Source organism: Balaenoptera acutorostrata, chromosome 5 (assembly GCF_949987535.1).
Source record: "Balaenoptera acutorostrata chromosome 5, mBalAcu1.1, whole genome shotgun sequence".
Taxonomy (NCBI): Eukaryota; Metazoa; Chordata; class Mammalia; order Artiodactyla; family Balaenopteridae; genus Balaenoptera; species Balaenoptera acutorostrata.
Genome location: NC_080068.1, coordinates 111982516 through 112005295, shown reverse-complemented (window position 1 = coordinate 112005295; position 22780 = coordinate 111982516). Strand labels below are relative to the sequence as shown.

Sequence of the window (22780 nt, the reverse complement as noted above, 5' to 3'; positions counted from 1 at the left end):
ATCAGATTTGACCTGATTGGAGTCTAGGAATGTAGTCATCATACACCTGAGATGTATTACCCAGGGGTCCTATTCACAGTTAGGCACCTGTTCCTGATTAAGGAAGGCGAAGGCTGCATGTTGTAGCACAGAGCTAACGCACCCTCATCTTGGAAACACGCACTGGAGTGTTAGTTCGTACTAGAGTAGACCTTGAGTCACCAGTAGAACAGTGGGTTCAATTTCCTGCCAGGAACTTTTAGATATGGTGTTTTTTTGGGTTTTGTTAAAGAATGAATTGTCTTAAGGAACTTAAATTTTTAAGTGACTGCAATGTACATCTCACCGTGCTGGGTACTTTATATTATTTTATCTTCATAACAGTAACCTTAGTATCATCCCCACTACGAAGATGTCAAAAGTGAAATTAAGTCCTTAAAGACCACAGTCCATGGTTAAAAATTGTTAGACCTGTAATTTGAACCCGTAAATATCATGTTCCAAAGCAGTGCTGCTTCTACATGTATCTTCTCTTTTAAAAATTATTAGGGAAAATTTTAAACATATGCTACTTACATTTGTAAGTAGATATAATAGTGTGAATGAATCCCTATATACCTCTAACCCAAATTCAGTGGTACCAACTCTTGGCTACACTTGTTTCACCTGTACCCCTACCTACCCCATTGCATCCCTGCATATTATTCTGAAGCAAATCTCAAACCCCATGTCATTACCATCTAAATATTTCAGAAAGTATTTCTTAAAGGTAAGGACTTTAAAAAATACAACCATGATATCACTATTGCACCTAAATAATAATAATATCAATAGTTTCTTAATACTATCAAATATCTAGTCAGTGTTTATATTTCTGATAATTTCATAATAGTCACATTTCTTTTTTTTATAGTTTGTTTGAATCAGGATCTAAATAAAATCTACATGTTATAACCAGTTCATATGTCTCCTGTCATAATTTTTTACTTTGTTTTTTAACTTTTTATTTTGAAATAATTTTAAATTTACAGAAAAATTACAAGAATAGTACCAAGAACTCCTATATATTCTTCACCCAGTTTCCATAATTAACATTATGTTTCTTTGCTTTCTCATTCTTACTTTCTTTGAAAGTTGCAGACATGATGCCTCATTACTCCTTAGTTATTTCCATATGTATTTCCTGAAGATAAGGACAGTCTCCTACCTACCCTCAGTATGCTCATCAAACTCAGGAAAATCCCATTGATATAACACTGTCTAATCTGTGCACTTCACTCACATTATGCCATTGTCCCAATAATGTCTTTTATCACAAAACCAACAATGACAGCTATAATCTTCTCTTTGCCACCTTTGCTTCCTGGTTCAGGATGTCAGTCATGTCTCTTTAGTCCACTTCATTCGGAACAGTTGCTTAGTCTTTGTTGTGTCTTTTACAACTTTGGCATTTTTGGATAGTCATGTCGTTTACTTTCTTGACTGTCTCTCAGTTTGGGTTTATCTGCTGTTTCCTCATGATTAGGTTCCAGTTACACATTTTTGTCAGGAATCCTGCAGGAAGCAATGCTGAATTCTTGGTGCATCATATTTGGTGGCTCACAATTTTGATTTGTCCTATTACAGATGAGGTTAACTTTTTTAAAGTTAACTTTTATCATTTAAGATCATGTTTACCAGGTTTTTGTGCTGTAAAGTTAACAAATTATTTTGTATGTACTAACAGGTATTTTGGGGGAGAGATTTTGAGACTCCATAAATATCCCCCTGTCATCAAACTTTTATCTGCTAGTTTTAGCATGCTGCAAATGCTGCCAAATGGTGATTTTTCTAATTCCATCATTCCATCTACAGGTATTAGTTGACTTTCTACTGTAAGTTAGTGTTTCCACTTCTCCTCCAGTGGTTTTTTCATTTATTTTATTCTTTCTGGATTTACAGATTCCTATTTTACTCAGTGGTTTACAATCCATTAATATTATTATTTACTTGATATTTAGCTTGTCCTAGGTTGGCCTTTGGGACCGTGTCAGACTGGTTGCTGTATCCTTTTGACAAGTCCTCATTATTCTCTGAGCACTTCCTTTCCTTATGACACAAAAGACGTTCCAGCTCATGTTGTACTTTCTGTTCCCTAGCCCTAGAATTGGCCATTTTGCCAAGGAACCCTGGGTTAAGTGAGGAGTAGTATTTAGAATGTAAAATTTGGGCTTTAGTTTTGCTCATTGCCACTGGGTAGTCATTGCTTGTAGGACCTTTCAGCGGACAGAACCAAGAAATGTGCATAAGCACATACACTCACACACATTTATATCTGTTCCTGTATATATCTGTCTATATAGCTGAAAACCATGAGGTCACGCTGCTGTCGTCAACCCTAATCCAATACCACATGGTGTTTTCTAGCCTTTCTTCTTTTTGGTATTTTTGCCTCTCCTCTCCTACAGTGAGAATCCTGGCTGCCATTCTACTCAATCTATTTTCTTATTTGCTCTGTTTACGCTCCCAGGCAAATGAGCTGTCTTCTCAGCCCTGGCGCTATTTGCCCCTGCCACGCAGGCATCTCCTCGGCCCTGGTGCTGCAGGCTTGTGCTGGGCCAGAGTCCTCTTAGTCTCTTTCCTCCCCGTGGTGCAAGCCTGGAGCCACTCGCCCCCAGCCTCTCCGTCAGTGCAGTAACTCACATTAGCCCAGTAGTAGGATTTATTAATGCTTAGTGAAGTGCCTCTGTTGTGCTTCAAGGCTGTTTACAAAGAATGGGCAGTACAAAGGGAAGGGAAGAGAGGGGAGAGAACTAACCTTGCTGATGAGATTTAGGCCAGAATCAGAATGCGGGTTCAGTTCAGGCAGTAATCCCCTAAATGGAGCAACGTCAGTGCTCATATTCAGGAGACATTCTTCGTCTGTTCTTTTTTGGAAGGACTGGAGTATAATAGAGTCAGGAAGTAAAATTCCTTCTTGGTCTTGGGGAAGGGGAGTTCTGGAGTTCTACTTAATGGCTAAAAGGGATGTTTTGAAATCTTTTGATATCCATATACTATATCCAAAATTTGAAGTGATTTCAGAAGGATAGAAAAACTTTCAGGTCTGTACCCCTCCTCCCATTTCCTTAAAGCAGCATAATTTTAAATACTCACATATTTGTATCAAGACTTCTCTTTTGTATCTTATGTCATATAAGGAGGAGAAGTGGAAACTGTAACTTATAGTAGAAATTCAACTAATACATGTAGATGGAATGATGGAATTAGAAAAATCACCATTTGGCAGTATTTGCAGCATGCTAAAACTAGCGGATAAAAGCTAGCAGCTATTTCTTTGGTGAAAACCAGCCTTGTTTCTCAAGAAAAGGTAACTTGAGAACTTCAAAGCGTAGTGAAAATGCTCTAAATCTTGGAATGTCACTGGATGTGTCCCCGAAGATCTCCTGGTCAAGTAGGGTGCCACAGTTTTCTTTCTGTGCCTTTTGTCACGGTGATAGAAGAGGGTCAGAACTGAGAATGGATTGCGGATGTTGTACTGTTCGGCTGAAAATTATTCGGGAAGAGGAAGCTGTTCCTCTCGGAGTCAAGATTGGATCAACGTGGCGTGATGATGTATCAGATGTTGTGAGGGCATCAAATACAGAGCTGCTCTAACTGCGTCGTTACTCTGTTCTGTGAAATTACTCTGTGACTCCAAGGAGCCACGCCTTCTAAGAAAGGTCTTCTGATAGCAAGAGCCCCATGTAGGAGTGAAGCCAGGGTTGTAATCAGATGATACATAGTTAACCAGTTTAATTAATCCAGCAGTTTTCAACATTTGAATAATAGTAATGGTCCTTGTAAGGGATATTGTTGTTGCTAAACTATAATCCAAAATCGAGACCTGGCATCACAAAACAATATTGGGTTCCAGTCAAGCAGAGCAATCAGTATAAATGAGCTTATTTGGAGAGTAAGTAAATTTTTTAAACTCTACATATCTCTGTCTTTCTGTCTTCCTTCAATAAAGGAGTATCTTAGATCCAATGGCAGGATTGACTTAATGGGTAATTAAGGCATACACCGAGAACTTATATCCATTGCAAGCAGTTGAACCGAGATGTTAGGGCCAGAAAGTCTGATTATCATTCTCAGGTTGCCCATGAATGCAGAAAGTAATTGTTATAAATCCATCACTACTATGTGACACATGCTCAGGCTTGTAAGATTTGTAAAGTAATAATTACTATATCGTGTTGCCTTGGAGTAAATGGTCAGCGCACTACATGTTTTTCGCCAGTTTCTGATTCTGAGCATGCGTGTTTGCTTAATCCTAAGCATCAAGCTTCAAGAAGAATTGCTTATCCTTTGGAAGGTAATCTGTTAGAAAAGGACTATTATTAACTCTGAATATTCTCTTTCAGATGCTGTCTTTGCATTTCAATTACGCAACCCAGTGCACAATGGCCATGCTCTATTAATGCAGGATACCCATAAGCAGCTTCTAGAGAGGGGCTACCGGCGCCCTGTCCTTCTCCTTCACCCTCTTGGTGGCTGGACAAAGGACGATGATGTTCCTCTGATGTGGCGTATGAAGCAGCATGCTGCAGTGCTGGAGGAAGGAGTCCTGAATCCTGAAACCACAGTGGTGGCCATCTTCCCATCTCCCATGATGTATGCTGGACCAACTGAGGTATTCACGGCAGCAGTGCTGAACCACTGTTACTAACACAGCAAGTGTCAACAACAGACCTGACTTTTGATTTTTCTCTCGTCTGTAGGTCTATGCTAAACACAAGGCATGCTCGCATGGGCGAGCTTGGGAAGGTGTGACACAGGCTCTTGTCTGACCATGTTATACAGATCTGATAACACTCATCTTATCCCTTTAGCAAAGTCCAGAGTTACTCTTCCCAGGGGACAGATTTGGTCTGACGTTTGCTTCTGGTATTTCAGTGGGAAGGAAAGCATGGTATCTTTTCAAAAAAACATTCAGAAGACATTCTTCATCTGTTCTTTATTGAAGGACTGATAGGGTTAGGAAGTAAAATTGCTTCTTGTTATGGGGTGGAAGAGAGTTTTAGAGTTCTACTTAGTGGTCAAAAGGGAGGTTTTGAGATCTTTTTATAACCATATGTAAGGAAGAGGAGTTAATTAGGTTTTTGCTTCAAGATAGAGTTGGCTTTCAAAAAATATTTGTTTGAATAAATGAATAAATCAATAAATGACCTAAAAAACAGTGTGTGGGAAATTCCTAGCCAGCTTCTTGTTGAGTGTTTAAGATAAAGAATGGAATGCACGTTATTATTGCATTCTTTTTCATCCCTGCCTTGAAGGGAGATGAATTTACTTAGATTTATCTGAGAGGCAAACCCTTTTAGAAAGAATTAAATAATTTAGTTGTATATACTCTGTGATATCTTCCTTCAAAAAAAAAGTTTAAAAGGAAATACAAGCGTGTTTGGCTATTCTTTGGGATCAAGCCTAAAATTTGGTGTTTTTTTTTTTTTAACATCTTTATTGAAGTATAATTGCTTTACATTGTTGTGTTAGTTTCTGCTGTATAACAAAGTGAATCAGCTATACGTATACGTATATCCCCATATCCCCTCCCTGTTGCGTCTCCCTCCCACACCCCCTATCCCACCCTTCTAGGTGGTCACAAAGCACCGAGCTGATCTCCCTGTGCTATGCAAGCCTAAAAATTTTTATTGGAGCTTAGTTGTGGGGCTGTGCAACTCTTTAAGAAATACTGACAGAAAACTACAATAACAACAAGTTTAAGAGATTACAATGTATTTGACTCTTCTCTTGGATCCAGCCTAAATAATGCATTAGAACTTCCATATGAGGTAAACCTCCTCATATTCTTCCCTCTTTGTTGGTATAAAATGTTCATAAGAATTGGGCACCAAAAGCCCTTTTAGTTTCCCAGAGACCACCATGGTCTTTAGTTCTTACATCTCAAAGATGAACTAAATTATTTTGGAAATAAAGTAACAATTTTGTTCCAATAGTTTCTCAACTTTTTTGGTGCTGTCTTCATCATCATCATTTTAAGGGAATCATTTGGACTGAAGTTTTCCAGAATTATAGGGTGAGTGGTTTTTACTGTGGGAATGATGCAAGTGAATTTAGGGTCAGGAATGAGTTTATCAATAATCTCATTAAGAGCCAGTGAAGAAAATGAAGGAATTTATCTTCCCTATTGAGGACATATTTTGTCCTATTTGTGTTTTTTATTCCCTATGTAAAAGGGGAAGATGTGACATTTTATTACCTAAATAAACTAAAAACTGCTTTTGAGAAGGAGGCAATGAAGGGATAGATAAATAATAAAAGCAGCCAGATGGGACTTCCCTGGTGGCTCAGTGGTTAGGAATCCGCCTGCCAATGCAGGGGACATGGGTTCGAGCCCTGGTCTGGGAAGATCCCACATGCCGTGGAGCAACTAAGCCCATGCGCCATAACTACTGAGCCTGCGCTCTAGAACCCGTGTGCCACAACTACTGAGCCCCCATGCCGCAACTACTGAAGCCCGCACGCCTAGAGCCCGTGCTCCGCAACAAGAGAAGCCACCACAATGAGAAGCCCATGCACCACAACGAAGACTAGCCCCCGCTTGCCACAACTGGAGAAAGCCTGAGCGCAGCAACAAAGACCCAACACAGCCAAAAATTAATAAATTAATTAATAAAAAAACGAAACAAAACAGACAGCTATGGTAAGAGAGAAAGGCCTTTCTTGAGAGAACACCACAAAGGGTCAAGCATGCTGTTTTGTCTACACTAGAAGCATTTTTAAGTCTTCTGATTTCAGAGCCAGGTGTGTTTCTCAAGATTCAAAGGTGAAGGTACCTAAAGGTGCCTTTGGGGTGCTTGCATTTCGGCTAACCTCAGAGTCTCCCTCCTTGCAAGGCAAAGCTGACAGCAAGGTGAGCCGGCTGCAGCAGGCCCTTGCCCAGCCTCGGATTTGACTCCTGTTGCTACCCACAAGAGTATGGTCTGGTCAAAACAACACAGGCTGTTGTCGAAGCCTGGGCCTGTTCTTGGCCTGGTTTGTCACCAGCTGGTCTGTAATCGCAGGTTAGACTTCGCTGAGCTACATTTAAGTGCACAGAAAAGGGTTATTTAAGAGATGCACAAGGAGGTGAGACTAAATATTCTTTAAGGTTCCGTCCCATTCTCATCATTTTCTTATTTGCCTTATTTTCTTTTAACTTCGTATAATATACGTAGGAAGAAGTGCATATCTCATAGGTTTACAATTAAATGAATTTTTCCCATTGGAGCAGTCCTAGGACCAGCACCCAGATAGGTAAAAAGCCTGTTACCAGCACCCTGGAGGATCTCCTTCCTGCCGTCTCCTGTCATTACCTGCTCTCCCCACAGTCGTCATCACTGCCCTCACCTCTCACATCACAGATCTCATTTGCTTGTCGGATACTTTGGGAGGCAGACTCTAAGAGTGAGAGATCAGTGTTCAGGAAACGTATCAGGGATGGCTCTTGGGATCAACACTAGTGGAAGAGAAGAGATAGGAAGGGAGCAGGATTGGGCAGGGGGAGAAGTTGAGCTGCAGTTCAGTCTTAGTGGAAGCCTCAGTTGACCCCATGTGGAATTCTGGAAAGGCCCTTCAAAGATGTTCTGAGTTGCACAAGAAGGGCATGCCTTTGGGCCTTGCTGCTCTTTTCCACAGAGGCAGTTTCTAAGGAGGGCTGACAGCTGCTGGGTGTTGTGTTGGCAACTCCTAAAGCTGGCGGAGTAATCCTTCCTTCCTGGGGGGACCCGGGCGTTGCATCACAGCATCTAGGCCAGCCTCTCCTAGGGCTTTTCATAACCGAGATTATACAGTGTATACTCTTTGGCGTCCGGCTTCTTTCGCTTTACATTATGTTGGTGAAACTCACCCTCACTGTTGTGTGTTGTTAGTTGTAATTGGTCACTCTCAGTACTGTGGAATGCCCCATTGTGTGACTGCACCCAGTACTGTTGATGGGCGTTTGTACAGTTTTCAGTTGTTTGCTATTAAGAATAGTGCTGGTATGAAGATTTTAGTGCATGACTTTTTGTGGGCATTTATGTTGGTTATATACCTAGGAATTCTAGGCAATTTAGGGGTATGCCTGTGTTCACCTCTAGTAGGTGTTGCCAGTCAATTTTCCAATGTGGTTGTACCATTTTATATTCTCGTCAGCAGTGTATTTCTTCATCTAGACTTGATGACTGTTTTCATTTTAGCCATTTGGGTCCTCTAGCCCTATGTAACCAAACGTTCTGTAATACTTTTACTATTTCTTAACGAACCTCAAAATTTTTTTCATTGAAACAGTTTCACTGAAGAGGAAATGGAGAAGTAAATTATATACCATGATTGAGAATATAAGAATAGCCTATTTTTATTGAGCTCTTACTGTATTTGCCAGGCAATGTTCCAAGTGCTTTACATGTATTAGCTAACTTCATCCTTAGAACGACACCAAGAGAATAGGTACTATTATTATTATCCTCACTTCAGAGATGAGGAAACGGAGGTAGAGGGGTTAAATAACCTGTTCAAGATCACACAGTAGTGTCGAGATAGTCTGGCTCCAGAGCCAGGTACTATAACTGCCACAGAATAATTTTTATCTTATCATATAATATTAAAATATGTGGCCGCAGATTTTTGGAAAACAGACTGGAAATCTTAAAATATCCTGTAGGAGTTCCAGAACAGTGAATTAGGATGGCCTTGGCTGACATTCATTAGAGGTGGAATCTCTAGTACAGGGCCTTTCAAACGTATTTTTTGTTTATCATAGCCTAGAGTTGTGGGTTGTGATCTTTGTTTAGTCTGTATTCATCCCCACAACAGCTCAGGGAGATAGGTTTTATTTCAAATTGATAGCTGAGGTTACTTACTGAAGCTCAGAGAGACCAAGTAACATAGCTATGGTCTGTCCAAGAAAACCAGAGTTGTATAGTAGTTAAAGCAGTAAAGACAGATTTTCATTCAGGAACTATTGCAGCAGGGGAAAAGAGACCTCAGCAGAGACCCGGGCTCAGTTGAATACATGGTGGTCAAGTGGGAATTTATAGCCAAGGAGCAGAGTGGGGGTCAGGGGATGGAAAATTACTAAAAGGAAACATCAGAAACAATGGGCATGGGATGATTCTAGTTAAACAGACCTAGCAGGATCCTTGCGGAAGGCAGGACAGCCTGATCAGATATCACTTGGGGGGTGGTGGGGATGAAGAATTTGATCAGATATCGAGGATGGAGGGTTTCAAGACTGACTTAGATTTTTGCTGCAACTGGGTGGTACAGGCCCTACAAGGATGGACACTGAAGGTCGAGTCATAGAGGGCTTGGAGGAACCTGACCAGAGTTACGTCAAGGGGAGAGTCTTGGTCAGATCTTACAGCCTGCAAGACACAGAGCTGGAACTGAAACTCAAGCCTTTCTGACTCCAAGGCCTGTGTGTTCTTTGCACAAAGCTCCTTGCTGCCTGGAAGCCTCAAAGGGACCTTAGCAGTCGGTGGGAGGGCAAAGAAGTTAAGGATCCCCTGCGCCTACACAGAGCTCGCAGGTTTCCTAGAAGGGTATAAAGGTGTGTTAGAGTAGTTTCTGTCTGTAGATCTCTGTGTGGAGTGTCAGTTACATGCTAAGAGGTGTAGCTCTTCTCAGGAACCACCGCATCTGGTGCCTGAGCAAAGGCCATTTTTAACTTCTGAACTTTTATACAACAAAATTTAGAAATTCTGATAAACGTCTTCATATTTTTTTTTTTTTTTTTTTTTTTTTTTAAGTTTTACTTGATTTTATTTATTTATTTATTTTATTTTTGGCTGTGTTGGGTCTTCGGTTCGTGCGAGGGCTTTCTCCAGTTGCGGCAAGCGGGGGCCACTCTTCATCGCGGTGCGGGGACCGCTCTTCATCGCGGTGCGCGGGCCTTTCTCTATCGCGGCCCCTCCCGTCGCGGGGCACAGGCTCCAGACGCGCAGGCTCAGCAATTGTGGCTCACGGGCCCAGCTGCTCCGTGGCATGTGGGATCTTCCCAGACCAGGGCTCGAACCCGTGTCCCCTGCATTAGCAGGCAGATTCTCAACCACTGCGCCACCAGGGAAGCCCTTCATATTTTAAACCATTAAATATATTAATGTTTATGAACTGGCAGGATTTAAACTGTTAGATTGAGTGGCTTTTGAAAACTATCCATTTCTTTTTCTCAAGTGCCTCACTTGTGTGTTTGACTTACTTGGCTTATTCACAGCCTCAAGTGAAGAATTTTTTTATAGTTCAAAAAAAAAAAAAAACCAAAACACAACACTCATTTTGTAGCTTTTCCAGTGACATCAGGAAAAAGTCTGCCAGTAATGCTCATTTGCCAACTAATAATAATAAAATAAAAAACAGTGACTCTTCCTTTAATCATTTTCTGTAGGTCATTTAGAAGGCATTGGTACTAGATTTGCTTCCGCAGCACAAATGCTTCTCAGACAATGAGCAGCTGTTAGTCTGTTTGGTTATCAACAGGATGTCCCTGATTTTTCAGTCTGTAAAGATTTAATGGCTTGATTCCTAAATTCCGTTTTAGGAATTGGGTAGGTGGGGTGCAGGGCAGCATGTGGTGGGAGAGCTACTTTTCTAATGCTAAAAATGTGTCATATATGTACTTTTTTTTTTGAGGCATTAATCCACTATGTAGAAAATTGTCCCATCTCACTAAATCCTAAATCCATTTCTGTAAAGGGCAAATAATACTTTTTTTTTTTTTTTTTTTTTTGGCTGCGTTGGGTTTTCGTTGCTGCTTGTGGGCTTTCTCTAGTTGCAGTGAGCAGGGGCTACTCTGTCGCGGTGTGCGGGCCTCTCGTCGTGGCCTCTCGTTGTGGTGGCTTCTTTTGTTGTGGAACACGGACTCGTGGCGTGTGGGCTCAGTAGTTTCAGTACACAGGCTTAGTTGCTCCGCGGCATGTGGGATATTCCTGGAGCAGGGCTCGAACCCATGTCCCCTGCATTGGCAGGCAGATTCTTAACCACTGCGCCACCAGGGAAGTCCCCAAATAATACTTTTTAAGACATGTTACGTGAAAGTGCTGAAAGTAAGATGTATCTTGGAATGTGGATGTGTACAAATAATAAATTCTGTCTTGGGCTTAAGGCATTTGAGTGAAAATTACCGGCTGAATTTTGGAGAAAATGCATTGTTAGAAGCTGGGATTTTTCTTTGTCATGAAAGTTATCTGTGCACTTGGTAAATGACTCCTTAATAGCAACTGATTGTGTTTAAGTGAGCAGATGCCCTTAAACAGCTACAGTAGGAACGTATTGCCACATGATGCCAGTATATTTAATTAGTTCCTGCTTTACACCAGTATTTGGAGTAGTAAATAGGATGTCTGTCAGGGTATAAACCCTGTTCTTCCCCTTAAACACTTCCAAGAGCTTTAACAACCTAAAGGGACACTCTTAGGGTCTGAGCCTGATTATAGGAGCCATAAACTCCCAAGTTTTAATTGTAACCTTTGACTCTCTTTGAGGTCTTTGATAATTTTGTCTTCTGCTCATTTATTTTATTGATGTATCTGGAATAGCATAACACAGATTCACAGTCTCTTATCCAAAATACTTGGGGTCATGTATTACTACTTAATTCTCCTGCTGGTTCTGAGACATAAAACACATTAATATTACTGTAGCAGAGTGAATGACTTTCCACATTAATTGGGATCAGCAAAGGCCATAGATAACTTCATGTCAGTTTTGATCAGGTTCTGCTAAGTTAGTTAAAAAACTGGGTTTTTGGATTTCAGATGGATGTGTTAAGTAGTCTTCTTATGGTAACCACTTGGTAGTATGTACCTATATCAAATCATCATGTTGTATACTTTATACTTACATAATGTTGTATGTCAATTATATCTCAACAAAGCTGGAAAAAAATTGAACTTCAGGTTTTCTGGTAAGCAGTTGTGGATCTTTATCACAAAAACATTTAAAGTCTGTTGATTTATTTAAAAAATAATTTGGGGATTCCTATAGTCTGTTTTATATACTTTTAGCTTATATGTGTCTTAAGAACTGAAATTACTAATTTAATTCAGAAACATTAGATTTTACAGGTGTTTTAGGATGCTTTTCCTGGGGGAGTGGGAAACCCTGTTTTTCTCCTGACTTTTCTGTAGATTTCTGACTCAGAATCTCTTTGTGCCTGTTTCTTACTCAAGCAGCATCAAGTTCAGATATTGTGTTTTAGTTTCGCTTTTCACTTTTTTTCTGCAATTGTAATCTATGCTGTTTCTTCCTTAAATGAGTACTAATTTGTGTTTCCTCTCCTGCTCTGATGTCCTGTGTTGTAGGGCGTGACACAGTGTAAGTAGCTCAATAAGAGTAGGTATGCATGGACTTTGGGGTCGGAAAGACCCAGTTCAAATATTCCGTCTCTTAGCTGTTCGTTTTGCAGCTTTGAATGTGTTATTGAAAGTTTTCTTATTTGTGAAACAGAAATATTATCTTACTGATTTGCTCTAAACATTAAATGAGGTATTTATAAAACACTTTGTTTTCATATTAGGAAGAATTCAATAACTGGTACCTATTTTTATCTTCTCTCACCCCTGTAAAGGATATCATGAAATGTTTTCCAATGACATACCACCATGGTTGCCTTCCTTTGCTTCCTTAATAATCAGTGAGGGGGTGGAGAGACAGAAGATTATCAAGGACTTTTGGCTTTTTTTTTTTTTTAATTTATTTTGTTTATTTTTGGCTGCATTGGGTCTTCGTTGCTTCGCGCGGGCTTTCTCTAGTTATGGTGAGCGAGGGCTACTCTTCGTTGCAGTGCACAGGCTTCTCATTGCGGTGGCTTCTCTTGTTGCAGAGCACGGGCTCTAGGCACGTGGGCTTCAGTAGTTGTGGCTCGATGGCTCTAGAGCTCAGGCTCAGTAGTTGTGGCGCACGGGCTTAGTTGCTCTGGGGCGTGTGGGATCTTCCCTGACGAGGGCTGGAACACGTGTCCCCTGCATTGGCAGGCGGACTCTCAATCACTGCACCACCAGGGAAGCCCCTTGGCTTTTATCAAAAGCAAATTTTGTGGTCCCTGGGCTTGGGAGGCAGGAAGAGGGAGGAGGATACTGGATTTGCTCTCTATCCCATGACCCCCTTCACACCTGCTGGAGGCCTGGGCTCAGCCAGGGCAAGGTAATTTACAAGAATAAAATTAGTTTGGTTGCTGATGGTTCTGAACAAATACTTCTCTTACATTTGAATTGTGTTATTTTGAATCCTGAGACAGCTGAGGTTTATCCTTGAAGATAAAGGAAATCTTTGGGAAAGTCTGTATTTTGTGAGGAATCAGGCCTCAGATTCCTGATGTGCAGACTGAAGGATTTGGATTCCACAATCTAAATTCCCTTTCTACTCTTAAAATTGTCTGATGGGAGTAATTATAAGGTGTGTCTAATTCTCTCCTACAAGCTGGAGAATGGAATGGCTAAGTAGATTTCATAATTTTTGCATTGCAAATCAGAAATGTGACTCTCATGACGACTGAATACTGTTCAGTGCCTGTACAGAGTGATGGAAATTCTAGAAGCATTTAGAATACTTAGTTGTACAAAGATTGAAAGTCATAAGTACCCAGAATCTACATGATGGAAAGGATGAACCTTGTCTTTCATTTGCCTCTCTCGATTTTCCCAGTCAACTTGAAGAGTTTAAAATGGTTCCTACCATTGAGAAATCAAGAGACAGACCATTAAGATTTGGGAATTTCAAGAAAATAGGTTAATACTAAAGTGATGTGATAATGTACAACCAAGTATTTTAATGTGAAATTCATGAGATGAATGAAGATATAGATTTTTTTACCCAACAAAAATAGATAATTGATTCGACTTTCTGAAGAATTTTCATACATTAAAACAAGTACATTTTTGACGATTTAGAAAAAACAAATTTGCACATTTCCAAAAAGAAAAGTCCCTGTGCCTGAAGTTCTTTCATAAACAGTTGAGTGTATGAGTTTGGCTTTATGGAATGTTGACTTTAATATAAAATTCATTACACATGAAGAAAATTTTGATGTGAAATGTATAAAGAAATAGGTTATTTAAGTGGGGACTTAAATAACTGTTCTATTTATTATCTTCAGTATTTTTAATTAAACAAAATTGAAAACATTATATACTTAACCTGCCAGGCTTCTAGGTCAGTGGAATTTCTCCATTGTGGGGTAGGAAGAAGATGGTGTAGTACTAGTGGTGTTATATGTAAGTGGTATAGTCCAGTTTTTTAATTTTATAATGTAATATTTTAAGTTTGAAAAGTAATTTGTTTATTTTTCTCTCAGAAACTACTGAAAATAAAATTTACCAAAATCTTTGCTAGGTTTGGTAGTGGAGAGGTAAATGATAGGTACTATTTTCTAATGGAGTCAGGGAGCAAATGAGACTTTTATGTTTATAAAAAGGGGCGTGAATTAAAAATGGGAAAGAGACACACTCCGAGGTAATATGCCATATTGGGATGATTCAGGAACAATTCTAATTCTAAAGAATTTATATTATAAATATTATGTGTATGGAGATGGGTAATTTAGGTTTCTATATATCAATGATTTTTGGTTTGTTAGTTGCACAATATCTTTTTTTTTAAGAATATTTATTTTTAATTAATTTTATTTACTTATTTTTGGCTGCGTTGGGTCTTCGTTGCTGCACTTGGGCTTTCTCTAGTTGCAGCGAGTGGGGGCTACTCTTCATTGCAATGCGCAGGCTTCTCATTGCGGTGGCTTCTCTTGTTGTGGAGCACAGGCTCTAGGCACGCGGGCTTCAGTAGTTGTGGCTCGCAGGCTCTAGAGCGCAGACTCAGTAGTTGTGGCGCATGGGCTTAGTTGCTCCGCAACATGTGGGATCTTCCCGGACCAGGGCTCGAACCCATGACCCCTGCACTGGCAGGCGGATTCTTAACCACTGCACCACCAGGGAAGTACCGCACAATATCTTAATCTATGATAGCTGGCAGGGAGAAGCCATTATAGGATTTGCATAGATCAATCTCATTTCTTTAAGAGTTGATTATAATTTGAATCATGAACTACTCCCCTATTAGCACTACTGGGTAGCAGAACTTAATTTTTACTTGTATTACATTGTGGAAGTTAAGTAAAGAGTCAAATAAACATTAGCTGCAAAAATGTATTTGGGGAGGGAATTCTGAAACAAATATCGATTTATTTCAATGACTTATTCTGAGTAGTCATTATTCTGGCATCCATTTTATTTTATTTTACTATAGTTGATTTACAATATTGTGTTAATTTCAGGTGTTCAGCTTCAGATTCTTTTCCATTATATGTTTTTACAAGATATTGAATGTAGTTCCCTGTGCTATGCTGTAAATCCTTGTTGTTTATTTTATACGTAGTCATGTGTATCTGTTAATCCCATACAGTACTCCTAATTTATCCCTCCCCCTCCCTTTTTCCCTTTGGTAACCATAAGTTTATTTTCTGTGTCTGTGAGTCTGTTTCTGTTTTGTAACTAAGTTTATTTGTATCATTTTTTTAGATTCCACATATAAGTGATAATATAATATTTGTCTTTCTCTGACTTCACTTAGTATGATAATCTCTAGGTCCATCCATGTTGCTACAAATGGCAATATTTCGTTTTTTTGTCACTGAGTAATATTCCATTGTATAAATACACCTCTTGAGCTGAGAAGGCAGAGATTGGATTTTAGGGCTGCTGGAGCAGCTGAGACTTGCAGTATAGAGCTAAGGCAGCAGAAGACTGAGGGTGTTCCCCATGGTTCCTTGGACTGCATTCGTGCAGGGCAAGACCCTGAGGCCTGGTAGAGAGTGGCTGCAATAAGTTTGAGAGTGGATTGAAGATACCAGAGGTTATTCATTGTTGGAAGATGACATTCCAGCTCAGCTAGAGTGGAGAAACCTTGCTAACACCCTTGGCATTCAACTAAGACATCAGAAACACATGCTTTAGGAACAAAGACCACACCCTAGAGAAACAGTGTATCAATTTGGGTACAGTCAGGAGGTGGGAAATCACACAGAGTTGGACAGGGGAAGTTTAAAGAATTGTTAAGCTTTAATAGAGAAGTAACTATAAAAATGCAGAGTGAACTCTAAAGGGTATCCTGGGGCTGAGGGAGATTACCAAAGGGAAGATAGATACACTTGGAAAAGGGATCCTCTCCCCAAAGCTGGGCTTCAGATCTCATTGGAAAAGGTATGGTTTCATCCCACTGGATGGTGAAGTTCAGTGGATTGCCTGGGCCACACTGGTTCACAGATGCCACATAGCAGGGAACAACCCTCTGGTTCACAAGCTAGCTGGGGCTAATAGACTGGGGCTCAGTGGGGGTCAGGGCGTTGGGAGCTGGCTTGCTGCCACATTGGTGCCCAGTGTGATACCCATGTCGGAATTAATGCAGGAAACAGCCCTCTGAGGCACAGATGAGCACAGGGTGGTGAGTGAGTGAGCAGAGGGAGTTAGGGAGCTGCTGGTGGGAGGCTTGGAGTGCACTGGCGTTTGCATTAGGAGGGCTGCAGCAAGGCGGTCACTGGCCTCAGGCTAGGGCTTTGAGGTTGTTGAAGGACTGTGCACTTTGAGTTTGCTGCTGGACCAGACTGCCACCAGCTATCCCCATACTCAGGTACCACTACACACCCTTCCTTCTACAATGTCCCTCTACTGATAAAACTTAACATTTTGCTCACTGGGAAGGGGAAATGCTTAGTTTTCAATCCGTTATCTCAGAGGAAATACTGAGGGTGAATTTGGAGTTGAAAGGCAGTGGGTTGATAATTGGCCCAAAAAGCTAGACTGGACCTGCCCAACAAAGTTTAAAACTGAGCCTCAAAAAGATAAGGAGAGGTGCCAGTAAATTACCTGCCTGCTAGAATCAAGCTCTTAACATTCTAAAGGAAAAAAGCACCATTCAGACTCCTTAAAACAAGTCATTCAGGAGTCCAGCATACAGCAACAAATTATTGGAAATAAGCAAGAAAGTGTGATTTATAATCCAGAATAAAAACTGTCACTAGAAACATACCTTGAGGTGATGCTGATGGTGGAATTAGCAAATAAGAACATTAAAGCTTCTTAAAGAAAAATGTAGTCTTATGGATGGGGAATCTCAGAAAAGTGGACACTATAAAAAAATTAAATGGAAATTCAAGGACTATAAAAGTATAGTATCTGAAATGGAAACATTTATTGGATGAACTTAAAAGCAGACTAGAGTTGGCAGAAGAAAAAGGTCAGTGGGTTTTTGAAAACTCAATAGAAATTATTTGAAAAAAAAAGAAATGGGAGAAAATGAGCAGAGCCTCAGCAACTTGTGGACAACGTCAAGCCATCTAACATATGTATAATTGGAGTTCTGAAAAAAGAGAGGGAGAGAATGTGACAGAAAAAGTTTTTTAAAAAAATAATGGTTGAACGTTTTCCAAAATTGGTGAAAACCATCAGCCTACAAATTCAAGAAGCCCAGTAAATATAAGAAAGGATAAATCCAAAGAAAACCACAATTAGGCACATAGTAGTCAATCTGCTGAAAATTTATGATAAAAGAGGAACCTTAAAAGTAGAGGGATGGGGAGGGTGAGAGGAAGAGGGGACAATAGGGAAATAATAGGAATGATGGCTGACTTCTCAAGAGCATTATCAACTAGAAGCAATGGAGTAACATTTTTAAGCGAGAAAAAAAGTAAAAAACAAGTCTGTAATCTAGAATTCTGTATTCAAGCAAAAATAAAGGTGAAGTAAAGACATTTCAGATACATGAAAGTTGAGAATTTTATTAGGGAGGAAACGTTTTTCAGAACCCTCCAGCAGACTTCCCAAGAGATTCTGTTGTTTGCTTAGATGCCCATGCTGCAGGGCTGTATGTCAAGGAAGGCTGAGAAAGCAAGGACCCAACATTTTCATCATTTAAGGTGCTGTTTCTGTCATCAAGGAATAGGGAGATCAGGGCAAAGAGAACTCAGTTGTTGTGGAGGCAACTAGCAGTGTTTGCCACCTGTGAATTAAGTTACTTTTATAGTCAGAAAAAAAATGACAAAGCTATTTGTTATTTGCTACATAGATGCAAGTAAAGCCAAAAATAAGTCATTTGTTGTTCAGTTGGCTATTTACAGATTCTTAGAGGGGTTTATAGAAAACTTTTAGGTATCATCTTATGTTCCTTCTTCACTGTGCATTCAGTTTCCCGATAATGATGCTAGCCACTGGGCATGAAAAGATAAATAATACATTTTTTTTTTGCTTTTTTATGTATTTTATTTAGTATGAAGTATTATATCAAAATACAAAAATTATCAATGTTGGTATTACTAATGAGAGCCTACTAAATAGTACATCTTGACCTCAGTCTGCTGGGTAGATAGATAACTCTTACTGATTTTTAGCAGCCATCTTCTGGGCAGTATGTCATCTTTAGAGAGTGAATGAATTTTCTTTAGAGGTTAGGAAGCAATTAATTCAACTGTGATTGTCAGGAAATACTTTACAGAATAATACTAACAGCAGCAATATTTGTGACTGTCCTTTATTGAGGGCCAGGTGGTGTCCTGAATATTTTCAAAACTCCCAGAAATCTTATGCATTAAATATTATCATTCTCATTTTTATAAACTGGGAAACTGAGGCTTATATAAGGAAATTGCCTAAGGGCATTCCATCACTAAGGGGCAAAGCTAGTATTCAAATCTAGGACAACCTGACTCTAAATAAAGCCTATATTCTTAACCATATACTGATGGCTGTGGGCTGACTTGCATTCTCTGGATTAAAACATATTACCTGTTCAGTAGGTTGTAAGTTGACTCACACTAGGCATTCTTGGAAGAGTTACGTGTGATTTGCCTATTCATGGCTGTTAAAATTTAAAAAGTATTCTCATAAGGGAACCATTCACTAAAATATATATTGAAATCATTCAGGTTTTCTGCCGGAGAATGCTGACTCCGTGTTTGTTGTGTTTACATTTAATTTACTCATATAACTTCTAAAAGAAGTCAGAGAAGCAGTTTAAATTTCTGGCAATTTTACAAGACAGAATTAGCACTGGCCCCTGTCACCAATATGCTTTTGAAAAATATTCCTTGTTTATTGACCATTTGGCACTTGAATGATGTAAGCATCCAGACATAAATATTTAATGAGAAAAGTAAGTTCACCTAAATTCAGAAAACTTAGACTGCCCTTTTAATTTAACTCTGTAAGCAGTAGCTATTTTTCATGAGGCAGAAAAGACTTTCCATTTAAGTGGAGTTGCAGAGTCGTTAATTGATGATTTGATTCTGACTGACCCCTTGATAAAAATTCTGAGTGTGAACTAGCAAAGGTCTTCTGTGGGTCTACTATGAAGGGGCAGAGGGGAATGAGCTGAATCTGGGATGGGTGGGCGTATGTGGGGAACAAAGCATCGTGCTTTGCCATCTTGTTCATACAGAACTATTGCAGCTCAATGCAAGCAGAAGTAATACTGTAGTAGGAAAAGAGGTAGTTTATTATAGGGCCTTAGGGTCCTTTCTGTTTAGTTGGCTTATGGGGAAAGCAAGCTAGGATAGTGCTCTGGAGGCTTTTTAATGGTCTATGTTTGGAAGTGGCACACATCACTTTGGCTCTCATTCCTTTCGCCAGAACTCAGCCATATGGCCACACTGCAAGGGAGACTGAGAATTGTATTAAACTGTGTGGTCAGGAAGAAGGATGGTACAAGGTACATAGAAACACAGGTATATGGAAAACTAAGCAAGTGGAAAAAAATCAAGACAATTATTAACTCTAGGAAAAACAAACAGCTGTACAAGGAGAGGAATAAAATAAAGATGATAACAGCTAACATTTATTGTGTACTTACTCGATACCAGGTACTATTCTAAGTCCTCACATGTTTCATGTGTTAATTTTCTTAAAAATTGAATGCGATAAATACTATTGTAATTCCCATTTTACAGATGAATGTTTATTTCACCAAAGTATTGATATCACTGTATTTCTTGGGTAAATTGGATAGGGAATGAGGATAGTGGAGTAAGAGCCAAATATCTTCTTCTTCTGTTTTTAAAAAAATTTTATTTATTCATTTATTTATTTTTGGGTACGTTCGGTCTTCATTGCTGCCCACGGGCCTTCTCTAGTTGCGGCAAGCAGGGGCTACTCTTCATTGTGGTGCATGTGCTTCTTATTGCAGTGGCTTCTCTTGTTGCGGAGAGAACAACTGGGCTCTTGTGACTGTCCTTTATTGAGGGCTCTAGGTACGCTGGCCTCAGTAGTTGTGGCACGCGGGCTCAGTAGTTGTGGCTTGTGGGCTCTAGAGCACAGGTCTCAGTAGTTGTGACTCACGGGCTTAATTGCTCCGCGGCATGTGGGATCTTCCCAGACCAGGGCTCGAACCCATGTCCCCTGCATTGGCAGTCGGATTCTTAACCACTGCACCACCAGGGAAGTCCCATATCTTCTTTTATAGTGGGAAATAAGTAATGTGGAAATAATGGCTGTGTTACAGTTGATCCTTGAACAACACAAATTTGAACTCTGCAGTCCACTGATACGCAGGGTTTTTAAAGTAAATACCTACGGTACTACATAGTTTGTGCTTGATTGAATCCATGGATGCAGAACCTTGGGTGCAGAGGGCTGACTGTGAGACTTGAGAATCCACAGATATCGGGGATGACAGTATATAATATCTAAAATTAAACAGTCAAGATGCAGCAGTGTACACATGCTGCTTAGAAATATAGAGATAAGGACTTCCCTGGTGGTCCAGTGGTTAAGACTCTGCGCTCTCAATGCAGAAGGCCTGGGTTCAATCCCTGGTCAGGGAACTAGAGCCTGCATGCCCCAACTGAAGGTCCCGCATGCCGCAGCTAAGACCCGGTGCACCCAAATAAATAAAGAAAGAAAGAAAGAAAGAAAAGAAAAACAGAGGTAAATATCAGTAGAAACAACTAAAAAAGTTGAAACTCCTCAGGGTGACCAATTCAAGTGTAGAGTATGGGATTGCCCCTGTGCTCTTGCACTTTCTGAACTATGTTGATAAAAATAAAGTACTTGGTATAAGAGAAACTATCAAGAGAGAGAAAATGAAAGTGATGTGTAGTGGTCATCGTTTATACCTCTTTTCACACAGAACCGAGATGGTTTTGTAACTCACTAAATAATGGAGCCATACACTAAAAGGGAGCTAAGACCAAGTTTGTAGACCCGGGTTTGTCCTACACTCTATTGGCCGAGTCACTTAACCTTTGAGGGTTTACTTCCTTCGAGTTTTAATGAGAATGATGGTCTCTTAGTTACTTTAACTTCTAAAGTTCTATAGTTCTAAGTGTTAGACTAACTAATTTTTGTTTTTAAACAGTGTTAATGTGAAAGTATAGGCTACAGAGCTAGCTTTGGATGCAGCATGGCTATTTAGTCACAACCAACACCTTGTTTTATTCTTACCTAGTATCTTGGGTAGTAATCATTTAGGTGACAGGATTTTCTCAGTACCGGTTTATGTAAATATTCATATAATTTAAATAATTTTCATCCAATTTTTTTTAACCTATTAAAGTATAACATAGAGAAAAGTACATACATCACAGTGTACACACAGCTCAGTGAACTCTTACAGTGAGCATACTCTGATTACCAGCACCCGGATTGGATCCTGGGTCAAGAAACAACATTACCAGGGACTCCTAGAACTAACATCCAAGTGGATTAGGTACAAGCGTTTATTTCCAAGGTTGGTCAAAGTATTCAAACTTTCAGTTATAAGATGAGTAAGTTCTGAGGATCTATTGTACAGCATGGTGTTTGTGGTTAATAATACTGTATTGCATACTTGAGATTTGCTAGGAGAGTAGATCTTAAGTGCTCTCACCATAGGCACAAAAAGGTAACTGTGCCGTAATGAATGTGTTAAGTAACTTGATTGTGGTATTTCACAATGTATATGTATATCAGATCATTGCATTGTAGGCTTTAAATATAAACAGGTTTATTTGTCAATTATACTCAATAAAGCTGCGGGAAAAAAAGAACATTATCATTACCCCAGAAGCCCCTTTCAGTTGCCTCTCTCAGAGGATCAACCACTAGCCTGATTTCTAACCAACATATTAGATTTTGAACTATATATAAATGACATCTAATAGTTGTATAAAATCCTACACATAGACACAGATGTACATTCACATATCTCTTACCAGTAAAACAAATATATAGATACATATACATAAACATCCATACCATATAAACTTTTAGATTTTTTGGAAGGCGAGGGGTTGCCAGTTTTGTTTCTGGCCTCCCAAAGTGAACATTTTAATCTGTTGAGATTTCTTCCTGATACTGACTGTATAAGAAGTATATGCATTTATTATCCACTTAATACTTCTAAGTGCTGGTCATAAAATCATGGTTATCTAATAGGAAAATTTTTGTTCTAGGTCCAGTGGCATTGCAGAGCACGGATGGTTGCAGGAGCCAATTTTTATATTGTTGGACGAGACCCTGCTGGCGTGCCTCATCCAGAAACAGGGAAGGGTTTGTATGAGCCAACTCATGGCGCCAAAGTGCTGACCATGGCCCCTGGCCTAATCACCCTGGAAATAGTTCCCTTTCGAGTTGCGGCTTATAACAAGAAGAAGAAGCGGATGGACTACTATGACTCTGAGCAGTAAGCTTTGCGTTCTCTGCGCGGATCTGTGAAGCACTTTGTGCTCTGAGCTGCTCCGAGGGCTTCAACGTACTGTCTCATCTTCACTACAACTTATCAGTGACAAGCTTTGTTGTACCCATTTCAGAGAAAGGCAAACCAGGGAAACGAATTTCTCAAT

At 39.8% G+C, this 22780-nt stretch overlaps 1 protein-coding gene across 3 annotated transcripts in view; it reads left to right on the top strand.

Annotated features, from left to right (window-relative positions):
• Positions 1 to 22780, top strand: part of PAPSS1 (3'-phosphoadenosine 5'-phosphosulfate synthase 1) — a 111098-nt gene that overhangs the window by 72382 nt on the left and 15936 nt on the right. For all 3 annotated transcript variants that reach the window (XM_007191000.2, XM_057547015.1, XM_057547016.1), the window contains 2 exons: positions 4365 to 4633; positions 22391 to 22620. In XM_007191000.2, coding sequence (XP_007191062.2) covers positions 4365 to 4633; positions 22391 to 22620 — 499 coding nt within the window. The remainder of the gene's footprint in view (positions 1 to 4364; positions 4634 to 22390; positions 22621 to 22780) is intronic.